At 38.1% G+C, this 20,684-nt stretch overlaps 1 protein-coding gene across 1 annotated transcript in view; it reads right to left on the bottom strand.

Moving 5' to 3' along the window:
• The window catches only part of LOC118841617 (integrin alpha-M-like), a 60,544-nt gene extending 41,435 nt beyond the window's left edge, over positions 1–19,109 (bottom strand). Inside the window, exons 1-7 of the mRNA XM_036749178.1 lie at positions 19,061–19,109; positions 17,376–17,481; positions 16,332–16,435; positions 15,876–15,946; positions 15,626–15,740; positions 10,562–10,692; positions 10,164–10,309 (exon numbers count right to left, since the gene is read on the bottom strand). Coding sequence (XP_036605073.1) covers positions 10,164–10,309; positions 10,562–10,692; positions 15,626–15,740; positions 15,876–15,946; positions 16,332–16,435; positions 17,376–17,481; positions 19,061–19,109 — 722 coding nt within the window. The remainder of the gene's footprint in view (positions 1–10,163; positions 10,310–10,561; positions 10,693–15,625; positions 15,741–15,875; positions 15,947–16,331; positions 16,436–17,375; positions 17,482–19,060) is intronic.
• Between the last annotated feature and the right edge of the window lie 1,575 nt (positions 19,110–20,684).

Below are 20,684 nucleotides of genomic sequence, written 5' to 3'. Positions count from 1 at the left end.
AGTTCCCTAGCCTTAGCCAATCCAGAGGTCCTAAGAACCCAGCACTCGATACCCCAAGAAAACAACGGGGTCCTAGAAAATAAAGATCAAGAGCAAACAAGACCTTAAGATTCCCTTCAGAAGTGTGCAGGCTGGAAAAAAGACTAAACAACAACAACAACAACAACAAAGACTCCCATGGTAAAGATATATTATGGAGTCAGGGACTTCCAAGACAAAAACTCAGAAGGAAAGAATAAGTCCATAATGTTTAAAAACAAAGCTCCAAAGAGAAAAACAGATTGGGCACAAAGTCAACTAGAATTCCTGGAAGCAATGATGCAAGAGTTTTTTAAAAATCATATTATGAAATACAATTTTGTGAGGAAAGAATTCGAAAAGAAATAAGAACATTAAAGGAAAGATTTGGAAATAGCATTAACAGCTTGCTACAAGAGGTACAAAACATCACCCAAGTAACAGGTTCCTTGAAAATTAGAATGGACCAAACAGAAATTAAGGACTTTATGAGGTAGTGAAAAATAGTAAAACAAAGTTAAAAGGCTGAAAAAAGTAGAAAAATATAAGGTGCCTCATATTAAAAAACAACAGATCTGGAAAACAATTCAAGGATGCCATGACCACAAAAGAGCTTGGATATGATATTTCAAAAAATCATGAAAGAAAATTTCCTGATCAATTGAAAACAGAAGAAAAAAAATAGAAAGAATTCACCAGTCACCTCCTGAAAGAAACACAAAATGAAAACTCCCAGGAACATGATATGTGAAATCCAGAGCTTAGACAAAATACTGTAAACATCTAGAGAAAATGTTCAGGCAAAAAAACCCCTGAAGCCTTCCTTTAAAGAGGGTCCAAGAACCCAGGCAACTCTTTGTTTCCCACCAGATGCACTACTTGGTTTTGACTTCACCATCATCATGCCCCCATGTTGGATACTTCCCCTACCAAACCCCATTCCATTTTCAACTTCTTTTTTCATATTGTCTTCCTCCATTAGATTATAAGCTCCTTGAGGGCAGGAATTTTCTTTACTTTTCTATTTGTATTTCTAGTACTTAGCACAGTGCCTAGCATATAGTAGATGATTAATAAATGTATTGTATTGTGTTGTATTGAAAAGTCTCACAGAGCCACAGATAACATCATACAAGTTTTGGCAGCTACCACTATCAAGGGAAAAAAATAAACCCTAGAATATGAGATTCTAAAAGTCAAATGATATAGGCATACTGTCAGGAACAACCTGCCCAAAAAAACTATGTACAATTCTATGGAGGGAAAAATTTGACTTTAATGAAATAGAAGAAATTTCAGGTATTTCTGATAAAAAGACTCCAGCTAAGTAGTAACTTTGAAAAGCAAACACAGGAATCAACAGAAATACAAATAGCCAAATATGTTTGAGCAATTGGAAAGGACAATATAAGGATAACGTGTTCACATCTTGACTGGGCAAGAAGAAACAACTACCCCTTTAGGACCCTAAAGTCATCAAGGGTTATAAAGAGAGTTAGATAAAAGTAATAGTTTTGCTGTGTTTTGAGGGTCTTACAAGAAGAAAGAAAAGAGGCAGAGGAAGGAATACACTAGTGAAGAAAAATAGAGAAAGGGGAGGGAAATTTACCATCTATACAACCTGGATGTATAAGTAGAAGATGATACATACAGAGAGGAAGGAGTGGAAGAATCTCACATTCATCAGAACTAGTCAAAGGAAATTAGAACACACACACACACACACACACACACACACACACACACACACACAGAGGTTTGGGATAAAATACATTCATTGAGTTGAATGTATTCAGCTGAATACATTAAACAGGAAATAAAATGAAATTAATACAATGAACAGGGAAATAGGAGAAAACTGAAAGAAGAGAGTAAGGAATAAGAGGGAGAACAGATGATTCAGGGAGAAATTATTCATAATCAAAATAATTGAAGGGTGAGTTGTGAAGGGGGTTAAAAGGTAAGAAAGAAAGAGTAAGAACCTATGATTAGTGTCTGGGCAAAGAGAAGAGAAAAGGAGTAAGGAAGCAGAAGTAGATTGCATCAAGCATAGATCACTGTACACATTCCTCAATCAACCTGTTCTTCTTCTTTATAAAGAGAGAGGCAAAAGGGAAGGGGGAAAAATAAAGGAATAGAATGGAAGGAAATATACAATTAATGATTATACGAGTGAATGTGGATAGTATGAACTTACCCGCAAAATGAAAGAGAATATTAGAATAAATCGGAAAGCAGAACCAAACATTAGGCTGTTTAAAAGAAGCACACTTGAAATATAAAGACTGAGAATCAGTTAAAATAAGGGTTTGGAGCAAAATCTATTGTGCATCAGCTTAACTCAAAAAGGGACAGCAATTATGATCTCAAAAATAAATTTGTTTAAAAGAGATAAACTTGGAAACTACATTATGGTTAAAGGCACCATAGACAATGAGTTGATCAGTACTTTATATATATACTAAATGGCATTTCACCCCAGACCAACACAAAACCCTGGAAACTAAGGTAGTGCCTACCTATTGGGGAACTACTAATAGAAGAGGTGAAAGAGTTATTTAGCAGCAAAAACTTGAGGACAGTAGTCAGGGTCTCACAACATCAGGGAAGACATGAAGGATGAACTTCAGACCAGAAAAGCGAAACTCTCAGTCCTACATGCTCATCCTCACTTTCTCACATATTGCACTTTCACAAGAGTTGGGCTGGCCTGACTAGGGTACAATAGCACTCCAGGTGGCACAGAGTTGGCTTAAAAGTCTACTAGACCTGGGTAGAGTCGCTGATATTCATCTTGGGTGCTCAGCCTCAAACAAACTAGTACATACAGTTGTTAGAGAGTTGGACTTGGAGTCAGAAAGACCTGGTTTTGAATCCTGCCTCAGAAACTAGCTGCATAATTTTGGCCAATTACTGACTCTTTTAGCTTCACTTTCCTATTCTATAAAATAGGGATAAAAATAGCATATAATTCTCAATGGGTTGTGGTGAGGATCAAATGAGATATCATATGTAAAGCACTTTATAAGCTCTAAAGTGTTATGTAAATGCTAGTTCTTGTTGTTCATGTCTTCTTTCCCTAGGGAGAACGGTGTCAACATAGTTTAGGAATTAGGCATAATCACAAGAGTCAGAGGAAAGAATACTTCTGGATGAAAAGTGTATGAGTCCCTCATTCATATGACAATCTTTTAAAGATTTGAAAATTGTTATTAGGTCCTTTTTGCTACACCACCTTTGCAAAGCCTTTTCTACTTCAGACTAACTAAATATCTCCAGTGCCAAGGGTGTGCTACTAAATGTTTAACAACTGGTTTTCTGGAGGAAAAATATGTACACACACAGCATTATTAATTAATCTGCATTATTAACATTTTCTCCATCACTTTCTTAAGCCTAGAAAATCAACAAAAAATTTAAGCCCCAATTGGTAGTGCTTGCTAATTTCTGAGGGGTAAACATACTGAAAATTCAATAATTGGAGCTGGTTAGAGCTAGCTCTAGTACCTTCAACCATTCTTCGTAGTGTTTAGTTTCCAAATACCTTGAAATCCTAACTGTCCTCTTATGGATATCTGTTGATATCTTGACTAAAATGAGATGACCAGAACCTAATAATATATTTCTGATGCCATTTGACTAGGCACAATTCAACAGAACTTCAACTGCATTTTATAATTCCATTAACACAGCTCAAGATCACATTAACCTTTCTGACAACAGCATTAAAAGTTGACTCGTATTGCCCCGTAGGTTATTAGAACTTTCCCAGATCCTATTTACACCAACTATTGTCTCGTCCCGGTTCCCTCATCTTGTTCTTTTGCAATTGATTTTTGAACCCAACTGTGGGACTGAACTTTGGTCCCTGGGAGGGTAATAACAGTGAGGAGAAAAAGGCCAAGTTTGGGTCTCAAGTCCCTGTGGAGGTTGGATTCCTCATTCATCCAGAGAAATCTCTCCTGCCAAATGAAAAAAACTAGTCAAACCTAGTCGAGGCCCTTTAAATCCACAGGGACTGTCCAGACCTTCGGGTAAGGCTGAGCAGGCAAATTTGAATTGTTCTAGCACACCACCCCCCAGTCACTTGGACTCCATGCTTCACTGAGGTTTTCTGCACTGACTCAGTTTTTTTCCATGTACTACAAATCTTGATTGATGTTTGACTTCACAGTGATAAGCTTAGTTTTCCTAACCAGACCATTGCCTTGCCCAGGGTAAACCCCTATGATGTAAACCACTGAGATTAGGAAATAACCTTTAGCTGATATCATTATGGTCCCTATAAGAATGTCCATAGCCCAAGATAGTAATTTCTGTTCATCATCATTATGTGGCGGCACCAAGAATTATGTTCAATACATTGTTCATTAGAAAGGATGGAAAATGATGCGCTTATTACACATGTAATTGTTGCTATTAAAATAAACATGGCATTTAAATATTTAATTCAAGTATCAGGAAACTTCACTTACCTGGAATACCTCAGTGCCTTGCTGTTCTAGTATTTGAGATTTACCTGTAGGTAAGAGGTTCATCTCCACCCATTTCATGTATTCTTGAATTGCCTTTTTGTTGTAGACAGGTTGTTGATTTGGCTGAGACGGTTCCTTTTCTATTCCACACATGGACAGTTTAAACCTCAGCCTATTTGATCAAGTTTTTCCCAGGACTTTTTCAATGGCTATTCCCATTCATTATCTACATTTTTTCCTATGTATCTAAAGTTAAGTAACAAATTGGAAGTAAGTCATCAGTTAAATAATCAGTCATCAGTTAAATAATCATTAATAACTCAATGTCAGGGGTGGAGTAAAGGCAGGGACTTGACTGAAGTCCCTCCCAACACCTCTAAATCCCTTTAAATAATGACTCTAAACAAATTTTAGAGTGGCCAAACCCACAAAAAGACTGAGTGAAACAATTTTCCAAGTCAGCAGGAAAGGTCTGTTGCATGAGGGTGATAGAAGGGTGCAGTTCAGCACAAACCACACCAGTGCATACCAGGGCCCAGCAAACCAGAAGCAGGTCTCAGGGTGATTGAATCAGTAGCACCAGTGGAAGTTTCCAGACCTCTCAGCCCATACACAGTAAGGGGATTTGGCAACAGGTCAGAAAGAAATTTACAGGGGTCCCTTTGGTGGCACCAGGGACAGGAGTCTGTTGCATTGGCTATACTTGGATCTGGGTCACAGTCATGGGGTCTTAGTTCCAGTGTGAGGAGGAGCACTAACACAGCAAAGCTTGTAGCTACAGGGGAACAGGGACCCTGGTCACAATTCGAGGACCGAAAACAGTGCACAGTACAGGAGAGTAGTAAATACACCTCTCCCTAGATCAGGCCATCTTAGAAGAGCCAAAAACTTACAGGTCCCCAGAATTATCTCTGAAAATAGTTGCACAAAAAAACCTGAATCTTGAGACAGTGCTCCCTCTACTTGGGAAGCAGAGCGCCACTTTAGCATAGAGTTAAAAGTCAAGAAATGAGAATGATGCAAGAAAATCATGAAAAAAGAATCAACAGCTTGGTATGAGGCAGAAAAAAATATTGAAGAAAATAATACCTTAAAGAACGGAATAGGTCAAATGGTAAAAGATGCACAAAAATCCAATGAAGAAAAGAACTCCTTTAAAAGTAAAATTGCTAAATGGAAAAAGATAAATAAAAATTCGCTGAAGAGAAGAACTCCTTAAAACGTAGAATTGGCCAAATGGAAAAGGAGGTACAAAAAGTTCACTGAAGAAAATAATTTCTTGAAAGTTAGAACTGGGCAAGTGGAAGCTAATGAATTTATGAGACATCAAGAAATAATCAATCAAAATCAAAAGAAAGAAAAATAGAAGAAAATCTCTCATTGGAAAAACAACTGACCTGGAAAAATAGATCCAGGAGAGATAATTTAAGAATTATTGGACTGCCAGAAAGTCATGATCAAAAAAAAGTGCCTAGACATCATCTTTCAAGAAATTATCAAGGATAAATGCCCTGATGTTCTAGAACCAGAGGATAAAATAGAAACGGAAAGAATCAACTGAACACCTTCTGAAAGAGATTTCAAAATGCAACTCTCAGGAATATTATAGACAAATTCCAGATTTCCCAAATCAAGGGGAAAATGCTGCAAGCAGCCAAAAAGAAATAATTCAAATATCATGGAGCCACAATCACGATAACACAAGATTTAGCCAGCTTCTACCTTAAAGGGTCAGAGGGCTTGGAATATGATATTCCAGAGGGCAAAAGAGCTAGGATTACAACCAAGAATCACCTACGCAGAAAAACAGTATAATTCTTCAGGGGAAACAATGGATATTCAATGAAATAGAGGACTTTCAAGCATTCCTGATGAAAAGACCAGAGCTGAATAAAAAATCTGACTTTCAAATACAAGATGCAAAAAAAGCATACAAAGGTAAACAGGAAAGGGAAATCATAAGAGATTCAATATGGTTAAGCTGTTTATATTCCTACATAAGAAAATGATATTTATTACTCCTAAAAACTTTCACATTATTAGGGCAGTTAGAAGGAGTATACATAGACAGAAAGAAGAGGTGTGAGCTGAATGGGATGGTATGATTATCTTAAAAAATAAAATTAAGGGATGAGAAAGAAGAATGCACTGGGAGAAGGGGAAAGGAAGAGGTAGAATGGGATAAATTATCTGACATAAAAGAGGCCTGAAAGAGATATTACAGTGGAGGGGGAAATGGGGAAGGATAGGGGAAGGGAGAGTGTGAACCTTACTCTCATTGGAATTGGCTCAGAGAGGGAATAGTATACACACTCAGCTGGGGGTAGAAATCTCTTACCATACAGGAAAGTAGGAAGGGAAGGCAATAAGAGAAGGTGGGGGGAGCTGATAGAAGGGAGGTAAGGTTGGGGGAGGTAAAAGTCAAAAGGAAAACACTTTTGAGACTGAACAGGGTAAAAGGAGAGAGAGAGGGAGGGGGAGAAAGAGAGAGAGAGAGAGAGAGAGAGAGAGAGAGAGTAAGTAGGATAAATAAGGGGAAAATAAGATGAAGGGAAATACATAGTTGGTAATCATTACTGTGAAAACGATTTTTTTACAGTGAGTTTCTCTGATAAAGACTTCATTTCAAAACATATAGAAACTGAGTCAAATTTATAGAAAGAAGAGATTCCTTAATTGATAAAGGGTCAAAGGATATCAACAGGCAGTTTTCAGAGTAATCAAAGCTCTCTATTACACACACACACATACACACACACACACACACACACACACACAATGCTCTAAATCACTATTGATTAAAGAATTGCAAATGAAAACAACTCTGAATTACTACCTCACACCTGTCAGATTGTCTAATAGGACAGAAAAGGAAAATGACAAATGTTGGACAGGGTGTGGGAAAATTAAAACACTAAGGTACTATTGGTGAAGTTGTATACTGATTCAACCATTCTGGACCATTCTGGAGAGCAATTTGGAACTATGCACCCAAATTGAAACCATGTATACCCTTTTACCAAGTGATATCACTACTAGGTCTGCATCCCAAAGAGATAAAAAAATAAAAAGGACCTATGTGTACAAAAATATATACAATCGCTCTTTTAGTGGTGGCAAAGAATTGGAAATTGAGGGGACATCCATCTATTGGTGAATGCCTAAACAAGCTGTTGTATATGATTGTGATGGAATATGACTGTGCTTTAAGAAATAATGAGCAGGATGCTCTCAGAAAAACATGGAAAGACTTACATGAACTGATGCAAAGTGAAATGAGCAGAACCAGGAGATCACTGTATTCAGTAATAGCAATATTGTATGATGATCTACTGTGAATGATTTAGCTATTCTCAGCAATACAATGATCCAAGATAATTCTGTAGGGCTTATGATGAAAGGTTCTGTCAATATCGAGAAAGAACTGGTAGAACCTGAATGCGGATCAACGATGTTTTTTCTTTATTTTTCTTGTTTTTTTTTCTGTTTTCTTTCACAGAATGACTTACATGGAAATATGTTTTGCATGACTACTAATGTATAACCTATGTCAAATTGCTTGCTTTCTTAATGGGGGATAGGGCTGGGGCCAGAGGGAGAGGATTTGGAACTCAAAATTTAAAAAAAATGTTAAATTGTTTTTATACGTAATTGGGAAAAATAAAATATTAAACGAGACTTTTAAAAAATAACTCAGTGTTAACATGGAAAGAGCAATTGAGTGGATTGCCCCAGGATTTTTTTTTGGCTTGGCCTTGTGCTGCTTAACATTATCAATAATTTGGATAATAGCATGCTTAGCAAATTTTTAAAATTGATTTAATATTTGAAAAGTGCTTAGCACAGTACCTGTCATGTAGTAGGCACTTAAATGCTTATTCCCTTCCATTCTATTACACATCTGGTGATGGTACAAAACTAGGCGGCATAGCTAATATATTGTATGTGAGAGTCAAGATCCAAAATAGTCTTAACAAGCTATAATATAGAGCTGAGTCTAATAAAAGGAAATTTAATAGAGCTAAATGGAGTCCCACACTTGGCTTAAAAATCGGTTTCACAAATACGAAATGTACAAGACATGGACAGATGGGTTGTCTGAAAAAATTTAGGGTTTGCGCAAGTACAACATGACTCAACAGTGTGATATGGTAGCTAGGGGGAAAAAACCTAATGCCATATTAGTTTTGACTTCTTAACAATTTGAGAAATCTGAAAGGAGAATTATGTGCCAGTGGAGACACTGAGCTCTCCCTCAATGGAAGTCTTCAAGTCAAGGCTGCATGACCTTGGAAATGCTGTAGAGATAATTATTGTTCAGAAATGTCTTGGATCTGACCTTTAAGGTCCCTTTCAATTCTGAGATTTTGTGATTTGGTATTCATCTTATTAGTTTTGGCCCATTGTTCCAGTCTATCGAGTTCATTTTGGATCTCAGTGTTCTCATCCATCATGTTAGCTATCCTTCCAATTTTGTGTTATGTGCAAATCTATATAGGTATGCTATTGATGTTTTCATCCAAATAATTGATAAAAACGTTGAACAAAACCAAGTTTTAGACAGACTCCCATGGCCCTGTATTCAGCGCTACTTAAACTGTGGGTCTCGACCCCATATAGAGACGTGAAAAATTTGGCCACAGTAAAAATTTTCTGAATGCACAACCAAAAATTAATTCAAAATCAAACACTAAATGAATGTGAGGCATCACTTGCCCATGTTGCATCTGCAACTTCACTGCAGCCTTGGTTCTAAGTTGAAATGGGTAAAGGGGTCAGGAGTGGAAAAAGTTTAAGATGTCCTGCACTAGATGGTGATCATGATAATAAATTAATACAGCAAATAATAATAATATAAAATTCTTATAATTAAATGTTATTATTGCTGCTTTAATGTTTTCAGAAGGCTTTACATATTTTATCTCTTGTTTGATCCCCACTAGATCTCACTTAACACCTCCTAGTCTGAGGAGGTATTCATTAACAATCTTTGGGTAGGGCCGTTCCACTAGGTCTGAACCTAACTATACAAAGAACGGATAAAATAACTCAGAAGAGAAAAGTCAGGGTTTATATCAGTCTTCAAATATCTGTAGGTCTGTTATACTTTACAGAGATGTTATACTCTCCTCTAAAGAGAAGGAACCCCTTTCCTGTTATAAAAAGGAGCTATTCAACTAGTGCTTTGTTATTCCAGGAGGCTGGATTAAGACCATTAGGTGAAACAATATAAGATTATAGGATCATAGATTTAGACCTAGGGACCATCTAGTCCAATCATCTAATTGTGCAGGAGGAAACCAAGGCAAAGGAGTTTAAGTGATTTGCTCAAGTTACCTCAGTCAGTAAGGATCAAAGGCAAGATTTGAACCCAGGTCCTCTGAATTCAAAATCAGTGCTCTTTGCATTGTATAAACTGCCTCCCCAGGTTACAAGGAAGCAGATTTTACTTCACCATAAGAAAGGACTAGCAACTAGAACTGGCTATCCAACAAGGAAACAGCCCTCCTCGGGAATGTTTCTGTCAGAAGTCTATAAATTAAGGCTGGAAGATCATGTTTCAGGGATCCTGCAGGAAGGATTTCTACATGGGATAAGAGGTAGTATGATCTCAAAGATCCCTGAAAACTCTAAAATGTTATTATTCCAACTTGTGAGTCAGGAGCTTACACTACTTTTCTAATGCCTGAGGCTGTGTGTGTGCTCCCACGTAGCTGCGTAATCGGATCCACCAAGGTTTGTGGAGCAGGATCATTCTTGAAATCATTGAAGGTGAAATGTATGTCGAAGTCATCAGAATACTGCATTAGAGAAAACTGGCAAGAGGTGGGGGAGAAAGTCTCGGATTACTCTGGAGAAGGAGCCCCCAGTCAGAGCCCCTATCCAAAAAGGCCAGATATTTACTCCAATCCTATCTGACTTTTGGAAACTATTTGCCTCCCCAGTCTTCCCCACCACCAATAATTTTTTCTTTTCACCCAGATATTTAACATTCTTCTCCTACTCCCACTCCTACTTGTTTTGAGTAACACAACTGAGGTGTCTGCAATTTACCTCACAGCCCTCACCTGTGCATTGGTTCCCTTGAACTGGTTCATCACTGTTATGACAAAATTCTTCATCTGTGCAAATTGCTTTGCTGCAATACTACCAGAACCATCAATAAGGAAGACAATGTCATTTGCTTGCTTTGGACACTCTGGGGGAAAGCAAGGAGAAGAAACATTACTTATTATAAATAATCATAAAAAATAGAGTTGGAAGGAAAAATCACTATGGTTTAGCTCTCTCCCTTCAGGCAATGAGTGATTACATCTTTGGGACATTAGAACATCATTCGTTGGAGTCTCCATAACCTTAGTCCCTAAATAAGTCCAGTATCTCTCAAGAACCCAACTAACCTGTTTCTCTCCCAGAAACCTAATTCATTGCCTCTGAGCACATCTGTATCCCTGAGCCTCCTTCCCTTCTGAGTATGGGTTTCTAAACTTTACTTCAAAAGTTCAATGAGTCTGAGATCTCACTGATGTGGTATTTCTTCCATCAAAGCAAAATGTAACCCATCCATGTGATCTCATCTTGTGTGATTGTTTTTGGCTTTTAGCAGTTGAAAAATAAGACTTTATTATATATTTTGTTTTTAACATCACCTATATTTCCCAATGGGGAAATGCTAGCTGTTGCAGTGTATCATAGAGTGCTGGGCCTGAAGTCAAGAAGACATCCTCCTGAATTGAAATCTGACCTCAGACACTTGCCAGCCATGTGACCCTGGGCAGTTTCCTCATCTGTAAGCTGGAAGAGGAAATTGCAAATCGCTCCAGTATCTTTGCCAAGAAAACCCAAATGGAGTCACAAAGAGCTGGACACAATTGAAAAGTGATTCAACAACAACAAAAATGTTTCCCAGTGTATCTCTCCTCTTGCCCCTCCCAGAGAACCATGCCTTATAAAAAAGAATTAAAAAGTAGGGGAAACATCTCTAGTTCAGTTAACCTAATATATTGAAAAATTCTGACTTTAAATGCCCGTAGTTTCTTACCTCTGCAAAGAAAGTAAGATTCTGTCTCATATATTTTCACTGGGGGCCAATTTTGGTCTTTAAAATCTCAACAACATTCATTTTCAATTATTTTGTTCTTTTCATTTATATTGCTATAGTCAATTCATATTTTGTTTCGTTGGTTCTGTTTACTTCACTTAGTATCAGTTCATGTAAGACTTCCCAAGCTTCTTTGTATTTGTCCATCATATTCAGCTTCTCTTACTATACAACAATATTTCATCATATTAATGTACCACAACTTATTTAGCCATTCTACAATTGATGAAAAATCTATTATGTTTTGAGTTCTTTGCCACTACAAAAAGTACTGGTGTTTATGGGGCCCTTCTTTCTATCATTCACCTATTTGGTATAAATGCCCATGAGTAGGAACTCTGGGTCAAAGGACATGGACATTTTAGTCACTTTTTAGGATAATTGCAAAATTTCCTCCAGAATATTTGGACCAATTCACAGCTCCATCAACAATGCGTTAGTGCTCTGGTTTTTCACATCCTTCCAACATTCACATACTAACTTTTGTCATCTTGGCTAACTTGCTAAGTGTGCGAAGAAGTCTTAGAGTTATTTAATTTATATTTCTCTTTTTATTAGTGATTAGGAGCTATTTCACGTGGTTAATAGCTTACCATTCTTCTTTTGGGAATTGTTTTTTGCTATCCCCTGACCACCTATCCATTGGGCAGTGGCTTTAGTTCTTATAATCCTATGCCCCTCTGGTCCATGTTCTCCTTTAGATGCTCCTTAGAAGAGCTACCCAATGGTCTAGAGGCCTTCCTGTAGGTGCTTTTACATATTCATGCTGTTATTTTTTGCTCTCACCACATGGTTATCCCACCCTCTTCTCCAGTCCTACATTTCCTCTATAGCAAGGCTTCTTAATCTTTTTTGAGTCATGGGTATCGTTAGCATTTTGGTGAAGTCTATGGACTCCCCAGAATAAAAGTTTTCAAGGCACAAAGTAAAATATATAGGATTGCAAGGAAACCAATCATGTTGAAATATAGTTTTCAAAATATTAGAAAAACAAGCTCATGGACTAAGGTAAAGAACCTCTATAGTGTCTCTTACTCTATTTCACATGCTTAGGTTTATTCCATTTCCTTCTCTCTCTTTTCTTTTCTTCTCTTCTTTATGCTCTATTCCTTGGCAATTTCTCTAGTTTCCTTCCAATCTTCCTTCTATAAGTATAAATCTAGGGGCAGCCAGGTGGTGCAGTGGATAAAATACCAGGCCTCAAGTCAGGAAGACTCATCTTCCTGAGTTCAAATCTGGCCTTAGATGCTTACTAGCTGTGTGACCCTGGGCAAGTCACTTAACTCTGTTTGCCTCAGTTTCCTCATCTGTAAAATGAGCTGGAGAAGGAAATGGCTAACCACTTCAGTACCTTTGCCAAGAAAAACCCCAAATGGGGTTATGAAGAGTCAGACATGACTGAAAAGTGACTGAACAAATATATGTAAATCTAATCACAGCATTCCTCTGCTCTGCCAATACTTAGCATAATGCTTGGCATACAGTTGACACTTAATAAATGCTTGTTGATTTGATGTCTCTATTCAAAGCCTTCTAATGGCTTCTGGTAGCTTACCAAATAAAGTCCACATACCTTAGGCTGGCTGACACAAGTTGGCACTATCTTTTTGAAGTCTCATTCATCTTCATGACTTCAACTATCATTTTATGACTCTCAAATCTATGTTCTTGTTCTTGTTCAACGTCTGATTCTTCATGACCCCATTTGGAGTTTTCTTGGCAAGGATGCTGGAATGGTTTGCCATTTCCTTCTCCAGCCCACTTTACAGATAAGCGAACTGAGACAAACAGGGTTAAGTGACTTGCCCAGTCACACAGTTAACAAATGCCTGAGGCCAGATTTTAACTCAAGAAGATGAGTCTTTTTGACTCCAGGCCCAGCACTCTATCCACAATTTCACCTAGTCCCTAAGTTGTTACCCTAGAGCTTTTTCACAGTTGCATTTCTAATAGCCTACAGAATACTTGCTTGAAATCTCTGGCATCAGGGACTCAACATGCCCAAAACTGAGTTTATCTTTCCCCCCAAACCTAATGTCTTCCTGACTTCCTAATTTCTGCCAATGCCAAAACCATTCACCCTGTCTTCCATATTTGATACCTTTGTGTTACCTTTGATTTTTTCTTCTTCACCTCCCATGTCTTATCAGCAATCAAATCCTATTGCTTCTATTTCCAAAATCTATCCGAACTCTGCTCTCCTCCTATTTATTTCCATGGCCGACAATCTATTCGTATTTACTTAACTTACAGTACAATCCTATTTCATTACATTCGTGTACCACAATTTACTTACCCATTTGACAATTAATGGGCATTTATTATTTTTCCAGTTCTTCGTTACTACAAAAAGCACTTGATGTTTATGGGGCTCTCCTTTGTGTATATGTCCAGCAGAGGGCTCTCATTACTCAGGTCTTCTTGATCCTAAACCCAGTGCTCTGTCCATGGCACCTCCTGGCTGTACACTGTGTCTATGTGCATGTGTGTGTTTATGTGTCTGGATTATTTTCATAAACTTCAGCAAAAATAGCATATTGTGTCAGATTGACTATAGAAGCAGATGTGAGAATCTGTTTTCTATTAAGCCAGATGTTGAAGGGATTTGCAAAAAAAAAAGTTAATGCCACTTTTATAATTTTTTGTGGTTGTGGAAAATACAGTTATTTTTTCATAAAAATGTGTTATGTTAATATGTAATGGGCTTGTTGTTGTTATTTTAAAATGGATTAACAAATAAATATTTTAAAATTGATCAGTTTTAATTTCTAATATGATAAATATTAATAGAAATAACCCACATAAACAAAAGCTCTTCAGAGTCCCCAATAATTTTTAAGAGTTTAAATGGATCCTGAGACCCAAAAGTTTGAGAACTATTAGCCTATAGCATGCCAGTAGCCTCCTAACTGGTCACCCTCTCAATAGCCTCCCTCCAATTCATCCTTCACACCTCTATTAAGTTAATCTTTCTTAAGGCACAGATCTTACTGTGTCATTCCTCTGCTCAAAACTTTTCAACGGTTCCCACTTGGCTGCCAAGTAAAGTCCATATATCTTGGGCTGACACTTGAGGCCTTCCATACATTGTCACAATCTCCTTTTATTGAAATCCTGGCTATCCTTCCATGAAGTCTTACTGTTCCTCCACAGCCACCACCTACCTCCACCCCTGCCCAGTTTGAAATAACAATTTCTTTCTAGAAAAGAACACTTTTGTACCCTTCTTGTGCTCTTATCCTATTCCATTCTTTACTTTGATTATTTATAAAGTTACGGTAGATATAGGTAATGTGACATAAAGATTTGGGTTCAGATCTTATCTCTGATGCTTACTAGCTGTGATGTGGGGGAGTCATTTAATCCCTATGTGCTTCAGGCAACTGCCTAGTAGATCTCCTAGCTGTAGACAGGTGAATTGGTGGAAGGAATTTCCAAGCTGGGAGTTCCCTGTGCTGATAAAATCACGGACTCTTTGTGCATTCAGGTATATGGTAGATTTGTACATGTATAAACTCCAAGAGAGTTATTATCTTTGTGTCTCTCCCAGTGCCTGTATGTAATACATAGTAGGCACTTAATAGTGAAACAGTGAATGAATGAGTGAATGAATATATGATACATAAAAGGTACTTAATAGTATTGAAATAATGAATGAATGAATCTTTGTTTTGATTGGGACTCAGGAAGGATCACCTGGGATGGTGGTGACCTGGCCCAGAGTTGTCTGATATCCTCTAGGACTTTGTTTAATTGCATTTTAGTATTCTAACAACCCCTCCTGGGATAATCGTGTGTCCCATGTTGAAAAGTGGCCCACTTATATCACTGATGTTATGGATACTAAATATAGTATGTTCAGGAGAGCCTGACACAACACCCCTAAATTGACCGAATCAACACCGGGCAAATGATCCCTCCTTTCCCAGGACCCCTGACACACACACACTTATTGGTTCAACTCACAGCCTGGTGGCTGCTCTTTTCATATCCTCCATACAAGAATCTGGGCATCCTAACAGTGACCTACCTTGTAAGGATGCTGGGAAATGACGCTCTTGTATCAGGTTTGAATCCAACGTGAAGCACAAACCATTTATGTATGCATTCTCCTTGCATGTTCGGTGTACTGTAGGACCACAGGCCTGGGGAGCAGGAGGAATTGGAGGGGAATTCTCCAAAACATCAACTTTTTCCACATCTAGACATTTTGCTGACCAGCCTCCACCCTTTCCTGACTTCTAGACTCCATTATTCTCCCATTATTCAGGCCGACTTACCAAAAGCTGTGAGGGGTTTGCTCCAGTAGCCAGAGTGAGTCCTAAGGACATGTTCACTGCCTCTGGGGGGACTGGGGAGACACAGACATGCATTGAGTGTGTTGTCAAATATTTGGACTTGTGTATAGCTAAGCTGAGAGGTATGGTGGAGGATACCTCCATTCTAAGAAATATGTAGGGTCTGGGAAGTCCAAGGGAAAATATCTAGCTTTGGGGGAGGGGGAGTTAAGGGGAAGAGGGGTGATGGTTTGGGATAGAAGAGTACAGTAAGGGTGGAAAAGTGATGAGTTAAATTGTGGAGAATAGGAAACCAGAATTCTAGAGGAGGAGCTCAGTCTGTGAGGGAGAGCAGAGGCTGAGGAGCAGGGTAGCTGGATTCTCTGGCATATAAAGTCCTGGAGTAGAGAGAACAGCAAAGATACAGGGTGGGCTCCTAAGTCAGGGGCTTTTACTCACCATTAATGGGAATGGCCATACAGGTCTTAGTACCAAATTCACATTTGTAGAGTTTCCCTGTCTGGTTGGATGATGTTCTCTCTAGAGGTGCCCCAATCACCACTCTGTGGAGAAAAGGCTGAATCTAATATCACAGGAGACAAGGTGTGCAAAAGACCTCCCACTTGGCAACGTAGGGAATGGAGGAGAAAGCTATATCTTCTTTTTTTTTTAACAATGGATTAATTTTTATTATTTACTTAGAAAAGAACAACAAACTGCAAAAAGTAGAAACTTGTATTTTCATGAACAACTTTTTTCCCTTCTACGTATATGTCAATAACCATTTTATATTGTGTTTAAGTTCATAAAAATTTTTTGCATTTGTTAATTTATTTTCAGTTTTCAACATTCACTTCCACAAGATTTTGAGTAGAAAGCTATATTTTCCAGAAAGAATGGGGAAGGGGAAGGGAGGGGCACCTAATCAAGGGTAGAGAAAGGAAAGGCTTTCACAAACAGAGAAAGAATTATTGCAATCTGTAGTTTTGCTTTAATTCGTGCAGAATTCTTGAGTCTAAGTGAGGGAAGGTTGTGGTTTTTCTCCTGAACTGTTAGAAATGGAGATCAAAGAGGGGGCTGGGGTGGAGGGAGGGGTAAACGTGCTGAGACAAAGGTTTCTCCAGACCGCTTAACTTCCAAAGTTATAGGATTATAGATTTAGAATTGAAAAGAATCTTAGAGGTAATAGAAATCATCTAGTCCAGTCTCTTTATTATTGTTGGTTGTTTTTTTTTCAGTCACATCTGTCTCTTCATGACCCCATTTGGGGTTTTCTTGGCAAAGTTGCTACAGTGGTTTGCCATTTCCTTCTCCAGCTCATTTTACAAATGAGGAAACTGAGGCAATAGGGTTAAGTGACTTGCCTAGGGTCGCTCTGCTAGTAAGTGTCCAAGGCCAGATTTCAACTCAAGAAGACGAGTCTTTCTAACTTCAGGCCAGGCACTCTATTGCATTGCACCACCTAGCTCCGCATTTTACAGATGAGGAAACTAAAGTCCTTACCCAGCTTGCTCGAACTGGACCACACTCTGCCCAAACCCAGCTCCACTTTCCTGGAAGACTGCTGCATTCTCAGTGTCCAGATTGAAACCATGACAGGAGATCAACCCTGGAGAGAGGAGTGTTGGGAGACAGTTTGGAGAGAAATTCATTCCCCCTCTCCCTAGACTTCTCCACTAGAATCTGCTGCTTTTCAGACCTACTCTGTCCCCCAGACACAGGTCTGTTGTTGCCATCATTGTTTGTCTCTATCCTCAGTCCTACTCCTCTCTAAAGTTGTTAAGGCCATTTCTCCTAACTCTTGGGTTTCTAGTACTGTCCCATTGTTAAATGGCTGTCCTTCCTCTGTCCTACTGCTTTGCCCAATATAGTTTTCTTCTTTCTACTCTATTGTGTAATTTCCCCATTAAACAATTAGAGTTCTCTTCCTTTCTTTTACCCTTTCCTTTTTCCTCACCCCCTAAAAAAAATTATACATGAAAACAAAATAGCTAGTCCATTTCTATCCCTCCTCTTACAGAAATCAGATAACAAAATTCAACTCTACTCCAAGCCCTTCTCCTCCTGAAAAAAACAATCAGAACAATAGAGAAACACCTTGGTGTATTCTCCATCCGATCCAAGGGTTCTTAACCTAGGGTCCATGGACTCCCAAGTTGGCAGGGGATAGACTTCAGGGGATCTGTGAACTTGGATGGGGAAAAAAAACCCACGTTTTTACTTTAACTTAACCTCTAACTGAAATTTAGCATTTCCTTTCCTTCAATTACAATTTTAAAAAAAATTCTGAGGAGTCCGTCTGTTTCAGTGAATAGAGGTCTGGTCCTAGAGTCTGAAAGACCTGAGTTCAAATGTTGCCTCAGATATTTACAAGCTGTGTGACCTTGGGCAAGCCACTTAACTTCTATTTGCTTTAGTTCCTCAACTATAAAATGAGCATAAATCATTATTCTATCTTACTAAACTATTACATTATGCTATAAATTATACATTAACATATTATTAATATATTAACATATAGTAATAACATATTATAGAATAGTACAGTATAAATTATTATGCATCTACCTTACAGGGTTTTTGTGAGGATCAAATAAGATAATATTTTTAAAGTGATTAGCATAGCACCTGCACATGGTAGGTGGTACATAAATGATTGTTCTCTTCCCACCCTAGACTGCCAAAGACACACGAAAAAGTAAAAACCCCTTGTCTATTCCTTTTCTGTACAGGTTCTCAAAGCCCTAATCCCTGCTCTTTTGCCAGCTCTCGGTATCTAGAGCCCTATCCCTTATCTCACTCTCTGTTCTTATCGTGTGCTGGTAAATATCTAACAATGGATGTTCCAAAAATGTGTGCACAATGCACATTTAAATTTAATCTGCATCATTAACATTTTCTTCATCACTTTTTAAAATCTAGATAAACAACAGAACAATAAATCAAGCTCTGATTTGTGTGGTTGGCTTATTTTCAAGATGTAAATGCTCACGCTGAAAATTTAACAATGGCTAGAGGGTAAGATCTGGCTCCAGCATGCCCTTTCCTCTGTTACTTGCCTTCCTCCCTATTTCTATTCATCTATATCCAGCTCCCCCTCTCAATCCAACAAGCCCCTAAGATGTCTGACCTCTCCCTCCATCTGAAACCTTCATCTACTGTTCCAATTCGGAGGGACTCTTACTCACCTATTAGTAGGAAAAAGGCACCTGAGGCCATGGTTGGAGTGTGCCCCATTGCGATGCCCCAGGTTTCAGAGCTGTTTCTAAGAAGCAGCTAAAAAACAGAAAAAAGAGATGGAGGAACAACCAAAAAAAAAAAAAAAGTGGGCAGGAGCAGCTAGGGAGGAAGAGGGTGGAGAAAGAAAAGAAAAAAATTGATTTGTTCTCATTCTTGACACACAGCCTTGGCTTTGGTTCCTCCTGGACCCCAGTTATCTTATCTTTTGTGGTTTATTCTCTACACAAACCTTACTCCCCAACCAAGATCAGTTTCATGTGAAGTAATGTGGATGAATGAAAGTAGAACTATCACCGTCAAGACACACACACACACACACACACACACAAACAAAAATAAATAAAAAACAAATTCCAATCAAAAACCAGCTTGCTCATTGCGTGGTCATAGGAAACCCAGCAAGATCAATAGACTTAGTGTGACTTTTATCTTGGAAATTTCAATGTGAACAGGGCAGAAAGTAGGCAAAGAAGTGAATAGATCTAGAATGGAATGGGACTCAAGAGCTTTTCCCTCTTCATTGTTTTTTGTTTTAAGCTTATTTACTTCATTAAATATTTCCCAATTACATGCAAAAAAAATTTAACATTCATTAAAAAATTTTTTTGAGTTCCAAATTCTCTCCCTTCCTCTTCTCCTCCACCCCTTGAGAAGGCAAACAATATAATATTGATTATACATGTGAAGTCATGCAAAATGTATTTTCCTATTAGCCATTCTTGCAAAAGAAAATATGCAAAAAGCAGCTCTTTTTGTGGTGGCAAAGAATTGGAAATCAATGGGATGCCCATCAGTTGGGGAATGGCTAAACAAGTTGTGGTATACAAATGTAAGGGAATACTATGGTGCTAGAATAAATGAGGAGCAGATGGACTTCATAAGAACCTGGAGAGTCTTATATGATCTGATGATGAGTGAAGGGAACAGAACCAGGAGAACATTGTACACAACCACAGACACATTGCTTCTGTGATGACTAACTTTGATAGACTTGGCCCTTCTCAACAATGCAAGATTCTAAGACATCTCCAAAAGACTCCTGATAGAAAAAGCTATCCACATCCAGAGAAAGAATTACAGAATCTGAATGCAGATTGAAGCAAACTATTTGCTCTCTCTTTTTATTTTATTTTATTTTATGTTATTTTTGGTTTTGCTACATCATTTCTCATGGTTCATTTCATTGGTTATAATTCTTCTTTACAACTTGATTATTGGGAAAATAAGTTTAATGTGAAGGTATATGTAGAACCTATATCAGATTACATGCCATCTTGGGGAGGAGAGGGGAGGAGAGGGAGAGGGAGAAAATCTGGAACTCAAAAACTTGTGGTACTGAGTGTTGTAAATGAAAAAAAAAAGAAATTAATTAATGAAAAAGAAAATATGCAAAAACTCCAAGAAAAATAAAGTTTTAAGATGTGTGCTTCAATCTTCACTCAGAGTTCATCAGTTTTCTCTCTGGAGACGGATAGCATTTTTCATCATGGGTCCTTTATAATTATCTTGGATCATTTATTGTCTTGATCGGAGTAGGAAAGTCTTTCCCAGTTGAACATCATTATAATATTG

Source organism: Trichosurus vulpecula, chromosome 1 (genome assembly GCF_011100635.1).
Source record: "Trichosurus vulpecula isolate mTriVul1 chromosome 1, mTriVul1.pri, whole genome shotgun sequence".
Classification (NCBI taxonomy): domain Eukaryota; kingdom Metazoa; phylum Chordata; class Mammalia; order Diprotodontia; family Phalangeridae; genus Trichosurus; species Trichosurus vulpecula.
The sequence above is the reverse complement of the archived record's forward strand: the minus strand, read 5'-3'. Positions and strand labels throughout refer to the sequence as shown.